General features: G+C 46.2%; 1 protein-coding gene across 1 annotated transcript; it reads left to right on the top strand.

The window, feature by feature from the left end:
• The first annotated feature begins 473 nt into the window (after window positions 1–473).
• LRRC55 (leucine rich repeat containing 55) lies at window positions 474–9,852 on the top strand. The gene is made up of 2 exons (XM_036076597.2): window positions 474–1,478; window positions 5,638–9,852. Exons 1-2 carry the CDS (start codon window positions 818–820, stop codon window positions 5,871–5,873), a joined length of 897 nt encoding a protein of 298 aa, XP_035932490.1. The 5' UTR covers window positions 474–817; the 3' UTR covers window positions 5,874–9,852.
• Window positions 9,853–21,254: the final 11,402 nt, after the last annotated feature.

Genomic DNA, 21,254 nt, shown 5'->3' with positions numbered 1-21,254 from the left:
GGAGAAGTCGCCAAAGCTGTCCTAGCTGACCCCCATCCTGCACCTCCAGGACACATGGCTCTTTCCAGCCTTGGCAGGCAACAGTGGGTGTCACTCGGGGTCCTCCCCAACCTGGGGAAAGAAGAGGCTTCTTGGGGATTTCAGTAGATGCTGAGGCTGAGGACTCGGGGTTTCAGGAGGCCCATGGAGACCCACTCCCCGCCAGGCTCCCTTCCCAAAACACCCACCCCAGGACCCCCTTGGACTCGAGCCCCCTGGGCCATCAGGAGGAATGGCTTCTGAGACCTCCAATGCTGGAGACCCAGATGCAGCCCTGGCCTCCTAATAGGTCCCCCACGTGGGACAGGGCTCAGGGTTTTTAGACTTACCAGAACCTTTCATGTCCTCCCCCCCGTCCCCGACCCACCACCAGCACCTCTCCAACATAATACAGAGAGGAAGCACCCAGCAGTCATGGGTGAGAGGAGCACAGATCTCCAGGGACCCTTATATGACCTGCTAGCAGCTGGTCCAGCCCCATCCTCAGCTCCTTCCTCTCCCAAGTTTTGATCATCTTCTCAGACCCTGAGGGACCTCAGCTAGATTTATTGTCCCCTGCGCTCCAAAGGGGCTTCCTGGGGATCTCACCTAAGGAGCCCTCTGGTGCTTAGAGGCTCTGGGGAAAGGCTTGAGCCATGATACTACGTGCCCAGAAGCCCCACCTTCCAGGACTCTGGCCCTGATGTAGCTGGCTTTCTGAGCCACTGACTCTTGATTCATGGACATAGCCTCAGCTCCAGTGGGTTCCCTACAGTACTGTTGTTGCTAGCTGTCCAAGATGGGTGACACCTGGTCCCAGCTGCCCTGGCCTGGGCCCCCCCACCCAGCCATGCTGCTGGTCTGCCTCCTCTTGGCAGCCGGGGTGATGCGCTCGGACGCCGGCACCAGCTGCCCCGTGCTTTGTACGTGCCATAACCAGGTGGTGGACTGCAGCAGCCAGAGGCTCTTCTCCGTGCCCCCCGACCTGCCAATGGACACCCGAAACCTCAGCCTGGCTCACAACAGAATCACAGCCGTGCCGCCCGGCTACCTCACGTGCTACATGGAGCTCCGCGTGCTGGATCTGCGCAACAACTCCTTGATGGAGCTGCCCCCGGGCCTCTTTCTCCACGCCAAGCGCTTGGCACACCTGGATCTGAGCTACAACAACCTCAGCCACGTGCCAGCCGATATGTTCCAGCAAGCCCACGGCCTGGTGCACATCGACCTGAGCCACAACCCGTGGCTGCGCAGGGTGCATCCCCAGGCCTTCCAGGGCCTGGTGCAGCTCCGAGACCTGGACCTCAGCTATGGGGGCCTGGCCTTCCTCAGCCTCGAGGCCCTCGAGGGCCTGCCGGGGCTGGTGACCCTGCAAATCGGCGGCAACCCCTGGGTGTGCGGCTGCACCATGGAGCCGCTGCTGAAGTGGCTGCGGAACCGGATCCAGCGCTGCACGGCGGGTAAGGCAGGTGGCCAGGACTGGGCAGCCGTGGGGACAGAGGGTCTTGCCTCACTGCAAGCAAAGTCTCCAAAAAACAGGGAGGGACTGAGAGCTCTTGGCAGCCAGCACGTGCCCCGGTCTGTGCTGGCCGCTGGGTGCACCAGCCCTTTCACTCCACCAGTATTATCCCTGAGGCGCTTGCCGTGCATATTGGGCGCCAGGGACCCATTCATTAATGAGACACACCCAGCCCTTGCCTCTGTGGCACTTATGACCTAAAGAGGCAGACAGATAGTAAACAAGAGTAGCTAATAATACAGTGTGTGCTGAGCTTTCACCCTGACCTAAGAACTTGGCATGTGCCAAGTGGCTACCCCACTGTTATGACCCCCATTTTGCAGGGGAAGAAACTGAGATCTAGAACAATGAAAAGGCTTGCCCAGAGTCACTCATTTAGAAAGTAGCAGGGCCGTGGATAAAACCCAAGTTTATTTGACTTGTAAGCCCCATTCTTCTCTACTCTACTCTCTGCTTTTTAAGTGTTCTAAGTGCTGGGAAAACTCAAAGAAATAGAAATGGCTAACACCCTTTATTTTAGTACTTACTATCTGCTTTATTCTAAGCATATTTCATATTTAACTCATCTCATCCTCATAAGAACCATGATGAGACACACACACACACACACACACACACACTACTCTATAGAGAAGGAAACCAAGGCACAGAGAGGTTCAGTAACTTGCCCAAAGCCACACAGCTGCTAAGTGTTGGAGTCGGGATTCACACCCGGGCAGTCTGGCCGCCTTCTGGCTATGTCTTGAAGAGTCGGGTCCAAAGCTAACAAAGAGTCAGGGCAGAGTTCTGACTGGCCAAAGGGCCTCAGCAGAGCTCTGCAAGGTTTGGACATGGGGTGGGGAGCTGAGAAGAGAAATGGATGTGGCAATTTAACCAACCAAGCCCAAGTGGGGGTGCACTGGGGATTGAAGGAGCCTGAGTCACACAGGCTTCATGGGCCCTGGCCTCTCCCGGAGGCAGGCAATGTTCAGTTGTGGCCCCCCGTCACCAGCTCTCTCCTGTGGCAGCACTCAGCCTTGGCACCAGCCTCCAGCAGAACAACAGGAAATAACTAGGGGCTCCATCTCAGGGGATTCCCCAGAGCCTGGCTCAGAGTATGTTCAAAGAAGCGATGCTGAGTGAGGTAGGAGGGAGAGGAGGACTGAGTGGGGAGCCCAGGACCAAAATAGTTTGGGGGGGCTGTGGGTCACGATTCCACTGTCTCTACACAGCTGTGGGAGGAAGTTCTCTGGGACCAAAATAGCTGGGGATGGAGATGGGGCAATGCTAGGGGGCATGAGGGGGAGGCTGCCTGGAGCAGTCTCCCCACCTGCTCCCCCTTTGCAGGCTGCATGTCTTTCCCTCTCTCCTGTGCACTAAGGACAGAAAGGGCACTCTGGAGCACAGCTTCCACCACACCCAGGGGCTCCCTCTGTTCTGTGATCTCTGAGGCCCCGGCTGCCCTTCAGAAGAAGCAGAGCCTCCCACCGAGCAGGACAGGGGCCTGAGATCCCATCTGTGCAGCCACACGACAGTGCAGATGAGGAACTTGTGTTCCAGAGAGGGAAAGTAACTGTCCAGTGGCCACGACTAGAAACCTAGGTCCCCTGTTCTCCACAGAATGTACTTTTTACTACATCCCACTCTCCAGGGTATTTCCTCTTGGGTGCAAAGAACTTGCCAGTGTGCGTAGGACCAGGCAATCCCTTTCCCTTTGTCATCTTCTTTTTCTTCTCCCACTATTATCCATGGTTTTTGGACAAATCCCAACAAAGAGGGACATAAGGGTGTCCTTGGGATATAACTCAACCTCAAGACTGGTCCCTTGACTTACCAGAGGGCTTTGTCATCCCTCGGGCTCTGATTCTGAATTCCCTCAGGGCCCTGCCAACTGCCCTCAGAGCCTCCTCTGCTGGGTCCATACCAATTGCCCTCAGTTTCCCCACATTCCCCAGCATCACATGGTCGCACCACCACCCCAGTCACGCACACAATAGACTTTGGAGTTCAGCGTCTTCAGTTCCAAGAGGAGAGCCCTTGATGGTCAACTCCAGACATGATCTTGTCCTGAGCAGGGTCTGGAGTGCTGTGCTTATGGCCTACAGGGACCCCTCCACCTGAAGTTTGGAGCAGATTGCATCTTCTTCCCAAAACTGACTCTTCATTTCTTTTTTTTTATCCTTTTTTTTTAATTTGATTATGTTATGTTAGTCACCATACAATACATCATTGGTTTTTGATGTGGTGATCCACCATCCATTGTTTTCATATAACACCCAGTGCTCCATGCAGTATGTGCCCTCCTTAATACCCATCACCAGGCTAACCAATCCCCCCTCCCCCTCCCCTCTAAAATCCTGTTTGTTTCTCAGAGTCCATAGTCTCTCCTGACTCTTCATTTCTAAGGAGAATGATGTTCATCCATTTGTCAAAAGGGTCAATCAAAATCCATTATTTTATTCTTTTCCCCCAAAACTACAGGATGAATAAATAGCATTTACACACCACCTAATTTAGAAAATGTCTTCATGTTGGCTCTCTTAGACAATTTAGGTTGAATTATCCCCCTCTTATGGAGGGAGAGCATGAGAGTCAGAAAGGTAAAAAAGGCTTGCCCAAGGTGAGGGTCTGGTGAATGTTTATATCCACTGAGCAAAGGAATGGCTGCCTGCTGGAAAGCCAGTGCTTGGTACTGAATGGCAAAACTGCTACCTACACGCCACACTCACCTCCAAGGCAGAGTAAGATGAAACCACTGACTACCATCATGCATTTGTACAAGTGACCCTGGAAGGGTAAGGTGGGACCATCAATGATGGAGAGAAAAGTAATCCCACTGAAGGAGACGCCCCTCCTACAGAAGTCTATGTGCAGAATATGACTCTCACTGGCCTGTCCAGGAGATAAGCCGAGGATAATAACAAAAGCATACACTTCCATAGTACTTATTATCCACCAAGAATATATTATTTATATATGTTAACTCATTGAGTCCTCACTACAACCCAATGAAGTAGATACTATTATTATCCTCGTTTTACAGATGAAGAAAGCAAGACACAGAGGGGTTAAGTAACTCGCCCACAATCCCACAACCAGTGTGGGGTAGAAAGGGGATTTGAACCGAGACCAATATCTTCACAGCCCATACTCATAACCCTATATTCTACATACCTGGAAAAGCCAGTAGAAAGACCCAACACTTCAAAGTTGGACAGAGTCATCCATCCACACATTCACTTAACAAAGTTTCATTCACTTTCACAGATAGGAGACTGTTCAGAGACTAGGGACACCATAGGAAAAACTTATATTTAAGGGGGAGGACACTGATAATAAAGAAATTGTAAGACATGATAAATACAATGGAGAAAAATTAAGCAGAGTAGGGAAGTAGAGAATGCCCAGAGAAAGGTCATGTGGAGTTACTATGTTATATAGAATCATATAGAAAGACCCCATTAATAAAGTGATATTTGAGCAAAGTCCCCAAGGAAGCAAGGGATGAAGCTGTGCTGAGATTCAGGGGATAAATGAGACAAATACAATAGCTCCCCCTCTCCACCCTGAAAAGGAATGTGCTCAGGGTGATGGAAGAATGATCAAAAGTGTGTAAGGATGGAGCAGAGTGGAACAAGGAGCAGAGAGAAAGAGATGAGAAGAGTCCTTGTAGCCCACAGTGAGGACCTTGGCTTTCATTCCATGGGAAGGTAAGAAGTCAGGGGAGGGCTTCACACAGAGTATATGACAGGACTTCAGGTATGAAAGATACTGAGTGAACTGCTTCAAGATGGTTTAAAGGCAGAAGCCAGAAACCAGTTAGGAGGCTATTGTAAGAGATGATGATGTCCCATGAAAGCCCCAGACCTACCATCAGCAGTGACTATTGGACTTGAGGCAAGTTACTAAACTCTCTGAGCAGCCATCTCCATGACTATAAAAGCTGGTATAAAAACATTTGATTCAAGTGTTGTTGAGGAGAGTAAAGAAGGTAAGTAAAATTTTTGACACATAGAAGAAACTCAATAAAAAAGAATCTCAACTTCTCTTGGGAGGTGTGGGGGACTATCTGTTCCACTCTCTCCTCCAGCCCCTCACCATTCCTGGGTTCTGTGTTGCAGATTCTCAGCTGGCTGAGTGCCGGGGCCCCCCTGAAGTCGAGGGCGCTCCACTCTTCTCCCTCACTGAGGAGAGCTTCAAGGCCTGCCACCTGACCCTGACCCTGGATGATTACCTCTTCATTGCGTTCGTGGGCTTCGTGGTCTCCATTGCCTCCGTGGCCACCAACTTCCTCCTGGGCATCACAGCCAACTGCTGCCACCGTTGGAGCAAGGCCAGTGAAGAGGAAGAAATTTGATGTGGGAGCCTGGCATCCCTCCATGCTGCTGGCCACCACTGCTGCTGACCACCAGACACTGCTCACTCTGGCTCTTGGTGCTCTGGCCATCTTTGTCATGACCCAACCAAGGTCAGGAAACTACCTTTGTGTGATCTTCAACTGTGGGCCAGACACTGTGCCAGAACTGGAAATGTCCGATGACTCTGACCTAGTCCTTGCCCCCAAGGCTCTTACCTCTAATGGAAGAGAGAGATTCAAAAACTATTCCCTTAAGACAATTTGTCAGCACTCTCAGCACATAGTTATGAAATCCCAGAGGAGGGATCATCAATTTTGCTTAGAAAAGTCCAAAAGAATTACAAGAATGGAGGAAATTTGTGGGCTGAGTCATCAAAAAATGTCTGCTTTGTCAAGTAGACAAAGAAGGGTAGACACGAGCAAATGACAGAGGCCAAAATATGCATGGTGTGTTGAAAACAGTGACCAATCCTTGTGACTTAAGTGTATAGAGCAGGTGTGGCAGAGGACCAAAACTTCCCTCTGACACCCAATCTTTCAGCTCTTGGAGCTGCCCACCACTGCCTCCAGAGGAAGAGAACACCTCTGTGCCAGTCCCCTAAGCCTCCTCCTGCCAGGAGCTACCAGGTGAGACCACTTCCTAAGGACTGCTCCCCATACTACATCCACCAATTGCAGCCTGCCAGTGAGGTCCCAGGTATCAAGCTGAGGTACCTACCTTGTCTCCTGCCTCTCACTCAAGCTTTGGCTTCAGAAGAGGGAAGCAAGAGGTCCAACAATGGGGCAGCAAGAGTCCTGGCGCCTTGGAACTCCTAATTTTGTGACGGTTCTTGCCATGGTGCTCACGCCAAAGGATCTCACCAGGAAAGTATGCTGTAGTATGAGGGTAACCAAGATTGAAGGAAGAGAAGGGCACCACATTTATGACTGTAGATTTTCTCTTTCTCCCAAGCAATTCACCCATTTAAGCATCAGGGTATGAGAGCTATTAATTACCAAGCACTTGTCAGTATCAGGCACTGTGATAAGCTCTCTCCACAGACAATTCCCTTTAATGCACACATCAATCTTGTGAGGTAAGCATTGTTGTTCCCATTGTATAGATAAGGAAATGAAGGCTCAAAAAGAGTTTAAAGTCACATGTTGTTTAACAAGCAAATTGAAGTCTGTGCTCTTTCTACCCTATCCAAGCTGGGAAACATCACAGTTCCCTCTAAAGTTATATAAGTTCGAGTTCAAGTAGTTCTGATGAATAAGTGCTCCCAATAATACCCAGGCACTCTTTGGGCACTTTTAAATCTACTGACTCACTTATTTCAATTCTCACAGCAACACTGCCTAGTGGTCTTTATTATTCCCATTTTACAGATGAATTAATTGTAGAGAACTGAGTATCTTACCCAAGGTTATCTGGGTAAACTCTAGAAGGAAGGTGAAAGTCAGCTCCAGTTAGAGAAACTTGTCTAATCAGTCCATCAAAAATCAAGCAACTTCATGTGCAAAGCACTATTATCATCATTGCTGCTGTCGTGTCCATCCTCATCATCAGCCTCATCAGCTCCTTCCCTGTATTTGTTCAGCACTGGACAGCTCCTAACATGCTGTTAGCATCATTCTTGACTTTTCACAACCCTGTGTGGGAGGCAAACCAAACATAATTACTCCTATTTTACAGATTGGAAAATAGAGACTCAAGAGCAGGCATGACTTGCCAAAGCAGTAAGGTTGGGACTCATCTTCAACTCGGTTCTCTCTCCAGCTTTCCTGGGTGCTTGGGGAAGAGAATGCCCAGGATGGCTGGGTAGTGGGGCTCTTGGATTCAACAGCCATGAATGTCCAGTAGATCAGCTAAATAAAAGGCAGTAAACCAGCCACTGCACAAATTGAGATGTGCTCACAGTAGAGCAAATCACAGCCTCTGAAACACAGAAGCAGGACAAATAACACCTGAATAGGAGTCATCTGCCTTGCAAAGTGTAAATAACACATTAGAACTAGTGGCTATGGTGGCAGTCATGCTAAAAAGAAGTTCTTTGGGAAACAAGAGAGGAAGCTGTGCTAACCCCTCCTACTCAAGCCCTGCTGTGCTGTGTTGCAAGAGATACAGAGTGCAGGAATGCTGTGCGGTGAGAACTCAGCAGGATAGGGGAAGACATTAAGGCACAGTCCAACATGTTGGTAAGGCTGGCCAGGATAAAGATTAAAACAGGGGTTTTCTACCTTGTCCTCCAGCTCCAACAAGTTTGCATCATCCCATCCTCCTGGAGAAGGAATGAAGGAAAATAACATGTCAACTTCCAAGAAGTCTTCCCTTACTCATGCTTCCCTGAGCTAGTCAACCAAAAGAGCACCTAGAAACTTTGCTAGACCTGGGGTACTTGAACCTTGTATCCCCTGAATCTCACTAACAACATTTGGGCAAGAGCCTGCTCCTATGACATTTGGAGCAGAACTGTACCTGCTCTCTTCTTGCGTTATATCCAGGCTGCTCTTCACCAGTCAAGCTAACAACCTAATGTATTTGGAAAGGAACTTTTAGAAATAATAGTCTTGACACAAATAGCTAATTCTCCCATAGAGGGACACCATATACATCTATTATAATCTCCTAGAGACTCTTATTTGCTGAAATATAGTTAATATATTTTAAGATATGTACCTTTTTGCATAGAACTAGAACCAAACAAGACACCAAATGCCCCTTGAATTCAAATGTCCTCTCTAATGAGACTATTTAGTTCCCATTAATGGCAAACATTTCTGAGTAAATCTGTTCATTTAAAGAACAGATCATTCTCCAGCTGCTAGAAGGTCCCCAGTTAACTAAAGCACAATTATAAAACTCCTTGCCTGCCAAGGAATTCCATGTCTCCTACCACTACCACCACCATCTTGTGCAGGCTATCAGAAGCAAGCTTCTAGAAGCACACTTTTCTAGAGGTAATATAACTGCTCTAGTTGTAAATGTTCACACAACCCTGCTAACCAAGAAACCATGATGGTATTCCTACAAACCTTGAATAAGTTGTTTCCAGACCAGTTAACATGTAACTGTTGGGGTATCTCTGAGTCCATGTGTCTGTTCATGAGGTACCATGTACATTGGGTATCTACTGATACGGGGCCAACCTCTCTGGAACTTGAGTTCAGTTCTCTGACACAGTACACTCAGCCATCTGTTTATTGCATCACTTGATACACTAAGATGGAATCCCACTAAGGTTGGGTTTAGGGATAGCTGCTCAGAAAAATATAAAAACAGAACTATGTGGCTGAGGCAACCTAGCAACAGCCTGACTGCTTCCCTCCATTCTCTATCCCTCACAGATATGTCCTATCACAGAAGCTTCCTTCATGCTGGGCCTGAAGATATCAAAGTTTAGCTAACCAACAGGGCTATGATGGTCAAAGTCTGGACCAAGAAAATTGTTCTTTAGAAAAGACCCCAATCTGCACCACACCACTCTAGATCAGTTGCTTCTGATAACCCTCAGACAAACCCTCATCTGTTTCTCCATTCCCATAGGGATTACCAGGAAATCCTGCAGAAATAAGTCCCCAGAGTTGCTATATAGAGTTTACTAGCTCCTTTCAAGGAAGATGGTATATGTAATTTGAATATACCAAGAAAGGCATTTCTCTTCAACCATCAAGAAAGACCTAAAACCTTCATTTTCCTTATAGATGTCTTTATTGATACTGCTCTGACATCCTTTTCAGCTCTAGAAGAGTGTAAGGAGACATCTTTACCCATTCCTCAGAAGAACAATTTCCCAAAGCTAGAGAAACTTGTCTGCTCTACCCACCTCAGAACGAGGCAAAAGGAAAGTGAAGGAGGCAAGTTGCAAGGTCCTGTGTAAATCACCACCATGTTTGCCATAACACTGGGTGGAGAGCTCTGGATCCACTGAGCTCTCAGTTTTTCTAAGCATTGTCCTATGGAATGCTGATGTCTGGGGGTGGGAGGGTTAGGGAGGGGCGGGGAAAGGGAAGATGCCAACCTTTGTATGGAGATGATTTTATAACCATGCACTTTTGTAACTGTGAAGAATTTTTCATAAATGTACATTAATAATAAAGAGTGTATAGTTTAACAAATTTTCTAAGGAGTTGTGAAGAGGAGGGAGAGGGAGGGAGCAGGGAAAGAAAAAGAAAGAGAGAGGAACTCGGCAGAATCAAGAGAATATGTGCCAAAATATACACACAAAAGGTCTATGGGGAGGGAGTAGATGGGAATAATTAGGAGATGTGCCAGCCATGGAGGGGCATGTGTGGGAGTAGAAGGAACATCACAGAAGCATATTTCTACCAGGCAAAAAAGAATACGCATGTGTCTGTATGCACACACCCCTATGTGTAGGCATATTTTGGTGCCTGAAATTACACAAAGAAGAGAGCATATGTCTTATACATGTTGGTGTTTGCAGCTTGGGTCATCTATAAAACATGCCAAGGAAAGTGGGTGTGCCTGCCTAGTTAGCATCTCTAAGAAGCATGTGCCAGGGAGATGGCCCACACCAGCTGTGTGGGCATAAGGACCCTAGCTTAGGCATACAGGTAAACCAGGCATCTAAATGCATGGTGTAGGGGCTAGATGATGCCATTCACTGGTATAGATTCAGTCTCTGTTCTCATAGGTTAATAAAGAAAGGAAGGGATTTTCAACATCTTGGGTCTTGCAAATGTTACTTACACACCATTGGAAACGAGATGGTTGGGCAACGTACCCTGGGAAAAGGGATGAAAAAAAGGAGCAAATTTTACTTCTATAAATATGATTGCAGCCGTTTTTTACTCAATACTCTAAAGAGGAAGTGGCTCTGAGCAGGAAGTTGATCTAAGCAGGAAGTGGATCTGAGCAGGAAGTAGATCTGAGCAGGAAATGGCTCTAAACAGGAAGTGGTTCCTTCCACCAATAGGGATTTTCACCTTCCTATGTGCCTCCCACTCCAATTGCCACAGGGTATGGACAAATACTGCACTCAGAGAATAAAGCCACTAACAGGAACACAGATACTGACTCAAAACACTCAGACAGAAAGACAAAGAACATGCCCAACCATAACCAATGTTTTCTGAAGTAGAATGGAGAGAAGCAAAACCTTTCTCTTAAAATTAATTACTTAATATAGACTATACTGAACAAGTGCAAAATCAAACATAAGGGTCATGGAATAAGCAGATATCTCACAGATGTCCAGACCTTGTATATTTTCTTCAATGTTGTCCCTAGTGCCAAGCATATACCTAGCAATTTATGATGTCAACAATAATGATGATATAAGTTTATTGAGCATGTTCTATGTGCCAGATGCTATGCTGATCACTATACATGGATTGACTCACTTAACTCTCACAACAATCCAAGATAAGTAGTATTATTATACCCACTTACAGATAAGGAAACTGAGGCTCAAACACATTAATACACGTCCAAGATCACACACCTAGTAAATAGTAGATCTGGGTTTAGGCATTCAATAATACCTGGGGACTAACTGACTTCAGGGGACAAGAACCCCATAAGACATAGAGAAAATCCATTCTCAATCAGAAGTTTTAGCCACAGAGGTCCCCTACAGTCATCTGGTGAAAGAAACTTAGAGGGTAATAGGTAACACCAACACATATCCTATATGTTTCATTGCATATAGCTTTGATTACTGCATTGGTCAAGGCTAATTGTGCTAACAGGTGATCCCAGAATCTCAACAGAAAAAAAGGTTTATTTCCTGGGTTATTTAACTTAATGAAGCCTTATTTCCTGTTCATGTTATATACCAATGCATGTCAAAGACTCTGCCCCACATGAGTTATTCCTTCCATCTAGTGGCTCTGCCATCCCTGAGGCCACACAGCCCTCCACTGGATCCTCTGTAGTGAGGCTGATCTCAAGAGAGATTTTGGAGGGCCTAAGCTGGAAGTACATCAATCCCAGCCATGTTTCATTGGCCTGAACTGAGTCCCATGGCTCCATTTAACTTCAAGGGAGTAGACTAGTATCTACCTAGAAAGCAAAGGAAACAGGGTTAGAGAAACCCCACCAGTCTGTAACACCATCTGCTCTGCTGGTCACCAAGTACCTGTCATTCAGTTTTCCTCCCACACATATCTTACCCTGTCACCACATCCAGCTCAAAGCTCAGGATCACCAGTGGTGTGGTACTCTCCACTGGGCCTCCTTGTGATCCAGTGTCCCATGAACTAAAAAGGAAATTTACCACCCACCCACTTACACCTACCCAATATACAATGTTGTCCCAAGGACAGCGTAGCAGCAAACTAAGACCCTTGTTTGGAAAGTGGGAAGCAAAAACACACAGCAGTCATGGTCCATAGCAATTCTGAAATCTTGGTGGGAGAGCATTATGAAGACCGCAGATCAAGTTGCTTTATTAGTGGCAGATTCTGCTTTCTGGTAAGAACTCCTTTGTCAGTCATTCTCTGTAACTTCTGACTCTTCCCTCTTGGAGGGTCTCCCTTTCCCATTATCCACCATGGCTATATCTAAAGTGGGCACTGGGGAGCATGCACTCTTTGGGAGTTGCCCATCTCCTTTAACCAGCCTTCTGCTGGGGCAAACATGCCGGCCTGGACTTTGTTTTAGGTCTCAACGGTCAAATATGGTCAAATTTTTGAATCCAGGTTCATGGTTTCTTAGTAATTTACCTCTTACATTGGTAGACTTTTATTCTGTTTCCTTCCACTAAGTTCCAAGTTTCAGTACACACATAAAGTTCTTTCCTAAAAGGTGTTTTCAAGCAGACCTTGATTTCTTGCTTCCTCTTCCCCAGTGACTTCTCTCTTAATGGTAACCTTGCAATTATCTGAAACAATAGATAAGAACATTCATATTCCTAATTGTTTCTCCCTGGCCAAATTACTTTAACTGAAAAATTTTTGTGGGCCTGTTACTCAAAGCCTTTTCCAATTTTATCTCTTATCATTTAAGCCAAGAAATAGTTAGCTTTTCCAATTTTTTAATGTTCCAAATTTTGTATTCTCTCTCTTCCTTTTCATTTCTACTTACAACCTGCTTTAAAATTAATTAAAACATTAGAAACCGGACTTGGATCAATTTGGGCGGAGACCAGAAGTGTTTGAAACACACGCACAATAATGAACCCATGAAAGGAATGAATGAGCCTCCTCATTGAAATGATCCTTGTGATGAGAGGTAAGGAAACTGAGAAAAAATATGACCAAGCTAAAAAGTTGTCCTAAGCATTCAGAGCTCAGAATGTCTATCAGAAATCACTGCTGCAAGATAGATTCATCATTAGAGGGATAACAGGGAGTGATGGGAAAGAGCTACTGCCCATAGATGGTGGTTAAGAGGTTACCGGTGGAGAAAATGTTGGCTACTTTGTGTCACTGGCCATTATTCCCAACCCACTCATCATGGAAGGCAGAGATCACAGATTTAAAAAGCCACTACAAAAGGGTTATAGAAAAAAAGAATATTATCAAATGTATTCCCCCCAGCTTTACACTTAGCTCATGGAATCATTTGGGAGTACACAGCATGGAGTTCTAGAAAATGCTAATAATGTGGCTGATTTTTACAGAACAGAGAGTTCTATTCCTATAGCTGAGCCAGGACTCAAAAGAGATCCCTGTGTACATAAATGAAAAGCCAAAGCTATGGAAGTGGTGATACAGGACTCTTAGCTGGTCAAGAGTTAGATTCCCATATAAAGGAGTGTTTATGCCTTCATTCATTCAAAAGTATTGATCACACACCTCCATGTGCTAGGCATATGTTTCACGTGCTGGGTATATGGCAATGAACAAGATAAAGTCCCTGTCCTTGGTGCCTACTCTCTATATGGGGGTGGGGTGGGGGTTGGGGGAGGTAGATTCAATGATAAACAAGAAAAATAAATAATTCCAGATGGTGACAAGTGCTGCAAAGAGAATAGAACAGGAAGAGGGTTCGGGGATGAGGTTGAATAAGTAGGGCCAGATCATGTAGGTCCTCATGGAGCCTGGTCAGACTTCACATTTAATGTAAATGCCGTGGTGAACCACTGGAGGGTTTTAAGCAAGGGAATGACATGCTCTGATTACACTTTCAAAGGCCATTCTAGATGCTATCTGGGTAATTCTCAACAGTTGGGAAGGAATGTAAGCTAGGAACCAGGAAGGGGCCTCCTGCGTGAGTCTGGTTGAAAGATGTTCTAACAGGAACCAGTGTTTTTGGTGGATAAGGAGACAAGCTGAGGATAGATTTTAGAGACAGAGCCAATGGGACTTGCTGATATAATGGATATGAGGAGAGAGAACAAAAGAGCAATCAAGAATAACTCCTCATCTTTTTTTTTTTTTTTACTTCAGCTATAGCTATGCTCAGCAAGACCCAAGTAGCAGAAAGGCTGTCTTAATTCTATGAAAAAAAAAGAATACAAACAGCCAACAACCAGTAAGTCAGAAAACCCTGATGAGTAATTTGGAAGGAGGAAGAGGGAAGCAGATATACAAACAGATTCATAATGTCAGGAAACAGTCCAAACCTAAGAGCCCAGACACAAGGTAAAAAATATCTGAACAGACAGCATTGGTTTAAATGCTCTGTATCATTCCCAGGGTCCCAGCGGATGTTAAACAGAGCACTGGAGCTTCAGGGACTGAGTTCAAGTCTAGATGATGAGCAGCATTTTCAGAGTACAGATAGATTTGCATCTGCAGTAAAGGGCTAGAGGCAGAACATCAGTCTAAAATGATTTCCTAGAAGGAATATATAAGACTCCCTCAGCTGCAGACAAAGAAGCAAATCCAGGAAACAAATTATATTTGAGATGGGCCCAGATATGCTTGAAATGGGAATATTACATAGAATCATATAAGGAAAAATGGGAACAAACAGTTCAGATTCATCTTAGCCAAGGAATGAAATGGTGATGGTGATGAGCGGGGCTTCTCAGGGTGATGCTAATACTGTGAACATTCATAACCACTGCCGACTTTTGTGCATTTACATTGTACCACACATGCCCCAAGCACATTACCTGCAAGATCACGTTGGCGTCTCCCGGGGATAGAGCTGCTACTGAGAAATGGAGAACAAAATAAAGAGCATGGACTAGGGAGCCACACTGCCTAAGTTCAAATCCCAGGGCTGCCACTTGGTAGTCATGTAACTGTGGGCAGGTGACATCACTTCTTTGTGTCTGAATTTCTCTGTTAATTTAAAGGGAAAATGGTAACCTCTTCATAGGGTCTCTGGAAGGATTAAATGAGTTCCTGTATGTCAAAGGCTTGGCACATAGTGATATCAGTTAGTAATAGTGACTCCTGCTAGCTTCCCTCTTTTACAGAGAAAGAACTGGAAACTGAGAGATGTTTATGTAACTTGTATAAATCACACAGGTGAAATGCAACAAAGTATAAATTCCACATCTGCCCTCCCAGCCCAGTGTCATATACCAGAGAGGTCACAGTGGCCAGCTGTAACAACTAGTCTCCAAACGTGAGACTCAGTGAACCATGCCTCCAATATTCACTCTCTTTAGTAGTCCATTCCCATGCTGAATCTGGGCTGGCTCTGTGACTCAATTTAACCAAGGGAAGGCAACAGAAGGTAGCAGATGCTGAGCCTGTTCCAGACCTAATCCTTAGAAGGACCTGGCAGCTTCCGCTTGTGTGCTCTTGGGAGCCCTGAGCTTCCATGGATTAACTCTGATCCATGGAGACGGTTGGAGAGTCCACATGGAGAGACCACGTGGAGAGAAAGGAGGCTCAGGCATTCCAGTGTGCTAGCTGAGCCCAGCTTTCTAGCCAATCCTTCCAGGCACCAGACATTTTAGTAAATCTTTCTTGAACATTCCAGCCCCAGCCACCCTCTGACCAGAGCCCCAAGCAGGACAAGCCAAAGAACTGCCCAGCTAAGCTTCAGGGGCGACCACTGTCGAATTAATTAAACAAGAAGGCCATTAGATTGAGGTGGCTTTAATGCCTTAGTCACCTGCAAGAGCAAACCAAAAACTAAGCCTGCAATGCCTCAAGGTTAAAAAATGAAAACCTAAGGACAGCCAATCGCAAACAGCCAACTAGTCTTTCCCAAATAAGGCAACCACTGAAGCTATAGTCCCTCAAATAATTGCTTTGCTTCTATGCCTTCTCCTCACTACTTCCAAGTTGGCGCTGCCCTATTCAAACTGACTTTTGCTCAAATAACCTCTTCAATTTTTTGACATGCCACAGTTCATCTTTTAACCCAACTAATTTATTGTTTTGTTTTGTTTTTTTATTATTTTATGTTAATCACCATACATTACATCATTAGTTTTTTTTAATTATGTTATGTTAATCACCATACATTACATCATTAGCTTTTGATGTAGTGTTCCATGATTCATTGTTTGCGTATAACACCCAGTGCTCCATGCAGAACGTGCCCTCTTTAATACCCATCACCGGGCTAACCCATCCCCCCACCCCTCTCCCCTCTAGAACCCTCAGTTTGTTTCTCAGAGTTCATAGTCTCTCATGGTTCATCTCCCCCTGTGATCAACTAATTTATTGTTTTAAGCCTCTCTGTTCAGGGCTATTTGCTGTGCAGCTCTCCGCAATTGAAACACCGCCCTGTAAGGAAAAGACCTACTGAGGACAAAGTTGTGTCAGCAACGTAAGCCTGAAATCCAGAATGGCCATTCCACCCCAAAAGCAAACCCTAGAGAGGATAGCAGCACATGCTTCTGGGTCCAACCACCCAAGTGCAAAAGTACTGGATAAGATTCTCAGCATTTCGCCGACTCATTCTGTTCTCTGTATAATGGGGATGCCACCTGTCTCCCAGAACTGCAGTAGTGATTCAGTGATCTAATCCCTGTTAATGAGCTTAGAGCAGTGCCTGGCACCTTGTAAGAAATCAACAAAAAATTAGCTACTGCTATTTTTTAATATTAAAAATATTATAATTATATTGGACGTGATTCATTTGGCCAATGCAAGGAACCCGTGATACCCTCAGTCCTAGTTTCTAACTTTTCCAAGAATAACACCACTGGAAGTCTGTCTCACTTTCCTCTGCTTTAGGAAATGCTAGTGCACAATACTGTAATGATCTATGAACAGAGTCCAGCAAGGACAAGAGAAATTAATAAAGAGAAGAGTACAACCCATCTCCATCTCCTACTGGTCTTGAAGGGTACCGACATCCCAAGCTACTATTGTAAAATGTCTTTGAGAAACACATCATGGCAGCATGTTTCTTCCCCAAAGGAAAAGTCATTTACAATTCGGATGCAAAGTGTCATGTGACTCCTTCCGTGCAAAAATTTTAAAACCCTGTTTCTAGTGCACAATAGTGGAAGAATATGGAACTCCCAGAAGTAATACGGCAGCCAAAGGAAGTGCAGATGCAGACGCTGGGCCTGTGAATCAGCGAGAGCAGTTGCACTACACAGTCTCGATTCTGATGAACAGATAAGGGCGTTGTGATGCCTGCCTTACAAATAAAGGCAGTTTCTGGCGGTTACTTTAAGCAAATGTTACATCAAGAAGAAAGTCCCTAAAGGAAGAACTAGACACTCCAACAGAGATCAGATCTCAAGAGATCTTCACTTTGGTGAAGTGGGGCCGAGCACTGATATTCGGGGCCTCTTCGATATCCCCTATGGCTTCACCACCAAAGACGTTTCACCAACTTAAAATCACTCCTTGCGCCAGTGCAGATGCTCCCCTTCTGTCACCTGTGATATACGGATTTCTGGACTGCAAGCACGCTATCTCATTATTCGACTCTTGGGATCCTACTCTCCAGAGCTGCTAAAAAGAAGGATACAGTCCGCTCTCTGAATTCCTCCTTAAAGACCTTATTTATTTCTGTCTGAAAGTCCTATGAGTTACCCAGGGAGGCTGGTAATTACAGAAGGCAGCTGCAGGAAAGCAGAAACAACCCCAGGCTGGAATTCAGCAAACACTTGCTGAGGCCCTGGTGTGGGCAAGGCAATGCTAAGGACATGAAAGAACAAGAAGACCAAAGAGACCGCGATCCGCCCTTCAAATTTTATCTTGCAGAGCCTAGCACAGGGCTGGGTGGGTAGCAGCTGTTCCACAAATGTTTGTTAAACCAAATTAATCTTGCTACTAACTCACAAGTCCATTTCCCTTGCCAGAGCTCAGATGCTACCTCTTGTTGAAAAAAATTAAAAATAAATAAATAAAAGTGGGTTAGCGCAGCACTTCTCAATCTTCAGTGTGCATAACAATTCCCTGGGGATCTTGTTAATGTGCAGATTCTGTATCAGTAGGCTTGAAGAGCCCGGGAATTGCATTTTCCCGGTCCACGGACCACACTCTGAATGGCAAGGAGTCAGATGATCTCTCAGGGAAAGATTCTAGAAACAACTGAGAGGTCCTCCGACTCTACGTTTTTTAAGTATGGAAAACACTAGCAATCCTAAGTGTGGAAGGAAGAGGAAGAAAGGCGAAGGGGGCTGAGAGTGGAGCCTGGGGTGGATCCAGGAGGTGAGTAGAGGCTTCTCCCCAGGGCCTTCAGGAAAAGCCCGCTCTTTTGTCACAATACACAAAGCTTTTGGTGTCTGTAAAAAGAATCGGTGATAATTTTGCTGGCTCAGAAGGCACTGTCTCTTAATGATTCTTCCTGTTTTTCTCAGCCCGGTCCAAGAGAATGAGAAAACAACCCTAGTGAAGGTCAGCCGAGGTCAGAGAGGTCCCTGGAGAGGGACTGCTTTCAGCCCACACTTGGGGGAGAGGAGGCAGACCAAGGCCCACGTCCAGCCCTGTCTGGTTCTAGTCCTACTCCCTGATAAATCTGGCTTAACACCAGAGTATCAGGGTAACAGGGGACCTGGGACAGGGTAGCGGGGGGAGCTCTGCACCAGGTCAACTGCATTCAATTCCACAGTCATGACAGCTGTTGTGTGTGCCAATGTGCTAGATGGTCCAGATGATGCCAAGATACGAGGTCAAGGCCCTCTAGGAGCTTACAGTCTATTGGGGGGGCGGGGAATGATGCACTCAGGAGAAGACTGAATGCAATGCAAAATGCAATCAAGGACATATGCAGGAGACCCGCAAGGAGTCCAGAAATTTAGAGCAGCAAGCGATCAGATTCCCTGAAAGGCACCAAGGAAAACTTCATGGAGAAGGGAACATCTGAAAGATGGGTACGGGCTCCTCCAGTAAAGGTGGAAATGAGGGTATTCCGGGTAGGGAAAAGTGGGAGAGAAGGCACAGAGGGGAAGGAAAGTACATGTTCGGCATGGAATTCAGTGCGACTGGAACAGCCTGGTGAGGGGTGCCAGGATACCAACCAAGGACTTTCATCTTTAGGGCCCTTCCTGTCCTAGGGTCTGATAGAGGTCCCAGATACACACACGCTTTTTGGCCCGTGTTTAGGATCATACCTGCAAAAAGCACTGAGATCATTCACGGCGATTCAACAATTTTTTACTGAACCCCTAGTATGCATGAATCACTATCCGAGGCACTGGAAATGCCAGAGAAAGCTAGGTCAGATGAGTTCCCAAAAGCCAGACAAACAGTAAATAACACAAGATACTAGAAAGAACATAGGACTTGAAACCAGAGAAGTCTTGGGTGCAAATCCTAGCTGCGCACTGTGAATGACAGACTTCACACCCCTGGTTTCTACCTCCCTGGTGGGGATAATTATACCTATTGCACCCAGTTGTTGTAGAAATTAACCTATGGGGGAAGAAATTCATACTGTGTCGGGCACACTGTAGGCATTCATTACCCATTTGCTCTGTATTCAGCCATAAAGAAAGGACACTGGAATAACTCATCTCCAGGGTCCCTTTTAGCTCTACTATTGTGCTTCAGCAATTCTAAGACTCTGCGGCACCTATAATCGTTCCCACTGACCAGAGGCCTGGCACATCCCAGCAAGTGAAGCTGTGCCCCTCCCTGGGCAAGAAGCCTCCCCCAGGGTGGCCTGACATGAGGCCAGTGGATCAGGCAGCCATTAATCAGACTGCTGCCCTCGCTGGACATGGCGCCGGCAGGCCAGGCAGCATTCTGGCTGCTTAGCTGCCCCCATTGCCTTCCTCATCACCGCACCGGCCCGTTGCCATGGCAGTGAAACCCAAGAGACAACTAGGAGTGGCCAGAATCGAAGAGGAAGGTTCTGTTCTTCTGAATCAATCTGACTCAATCTTGGTTGATTTCAGGGTCCCAGAGTGACAAATAAGAACCATGTAAATTGAGCGCTTTCTCAATACTGGACGCCACGTTAGGTGCTTTTCATCAGCTAGCTCGGTTCATACAACAGCACTGTGAAATAAGTATCCTCATCCCCACTTAGCAGACCAGGAAACTGAGGCTCACAGATGTGAGTACCAATGTCACAGAGGTGGTCATAGCGAAGCCAGGACACAAGTGTGCTCCCCACTCACACCCCCAGTGTTGTATGATTCCAAAGGCTGCATGCTTTTCCACATGCTTCCATCTTCCCAGCCATCCAAGCTTCTAACAAAAGCTGGTGCCGCTGTCCCCATTGCCTGAACGTTCCCGAGGGCTTGAGGGAGCAGCTGCAGAGAACTGAGCCAGTCCTTCCAGGGCCCCAAGGATTCTTCGGAGACAAAGCCAGGTCTCTCTGACAAGGAACTACTCAGCTGCCAAAAAATAAAATTCTGGAATTTCCTAAAGCAATCCCAATTTCAAATATTCAGCCTGTTTTTCTACTCCCCCCCCAAAAAAATGAAAATTCCAACATTTTTGCTTCCACATTAACACATCTTCCAAATGATTTCTTACATCTGGAAGCAGCACAATGTTTGTTAACATCTGTCGGACCCTGTCACAACGCTTGATTCTAAAGAGCCAGGTCCCTGTAGGCACAAGGTGGCGACCTTGCAGTTCTGGCTTTAGCTGCGGGGCTCAGGCCAGACTGGAGGGGCCACCTCCAAAGCCCCCAAGGAAATTAACCCTCTCTCTAAACTCAGACACTAGGAAACTCACTGAGAGAACAGTTTGGCTTTCCCTCCCTGCCACCAGCATGGCTGCTGAGCCTATTGAGTCCAAACACTGGGAACCCATGATGTGGGAAAATCCAGCTGGTTTTGTGGCCCCAGACATCTGGATTCCCTAACCCCAGGCCCACTGAGAGAGGAGCCAGCGGGCGCAAGGAGGCTTGGGAAAGCATTTGGAGGGACTTCTGCCAAGTTATCTCCCTCCTGAACAAACACAAGTCCCACTATCTGGAGGTCAACAGAGCCATGTTTATATATGCATAGGCCATTCCATTGATTAATTAATTAACTCCCTGGGTGGCCTTTGGTCCCTAAAGACCTCACCCCTTGGGGCCTCAGTTTCTTTATCTATAAAAATGTAAGAATTAGACTAGTTGATTTCTAAAGCTTCTTCCTGCTCCAACTGTTTTCTTACAATTCT

The sequence above is a fragment of the Halichoerus grypus genome, chromosome 11 (assembly GCF_964656455.1).
Source record: "Halichoerus grypus chromosome 11, mHalGry1.hap1.1, whole genome shotgun sequence".
Taxonomy (NCBI): domain Eukaryota; kingdom Metazoa; phylum Chordata; class Mammalia; order Carnivora; family Phocidae; genus Halichoerus; species Halichoerus grypus.
Note: the sequence above shows the minus strand (reverse complement) of the source record. Positions and strands in the feature narration are given on the sequence as shown.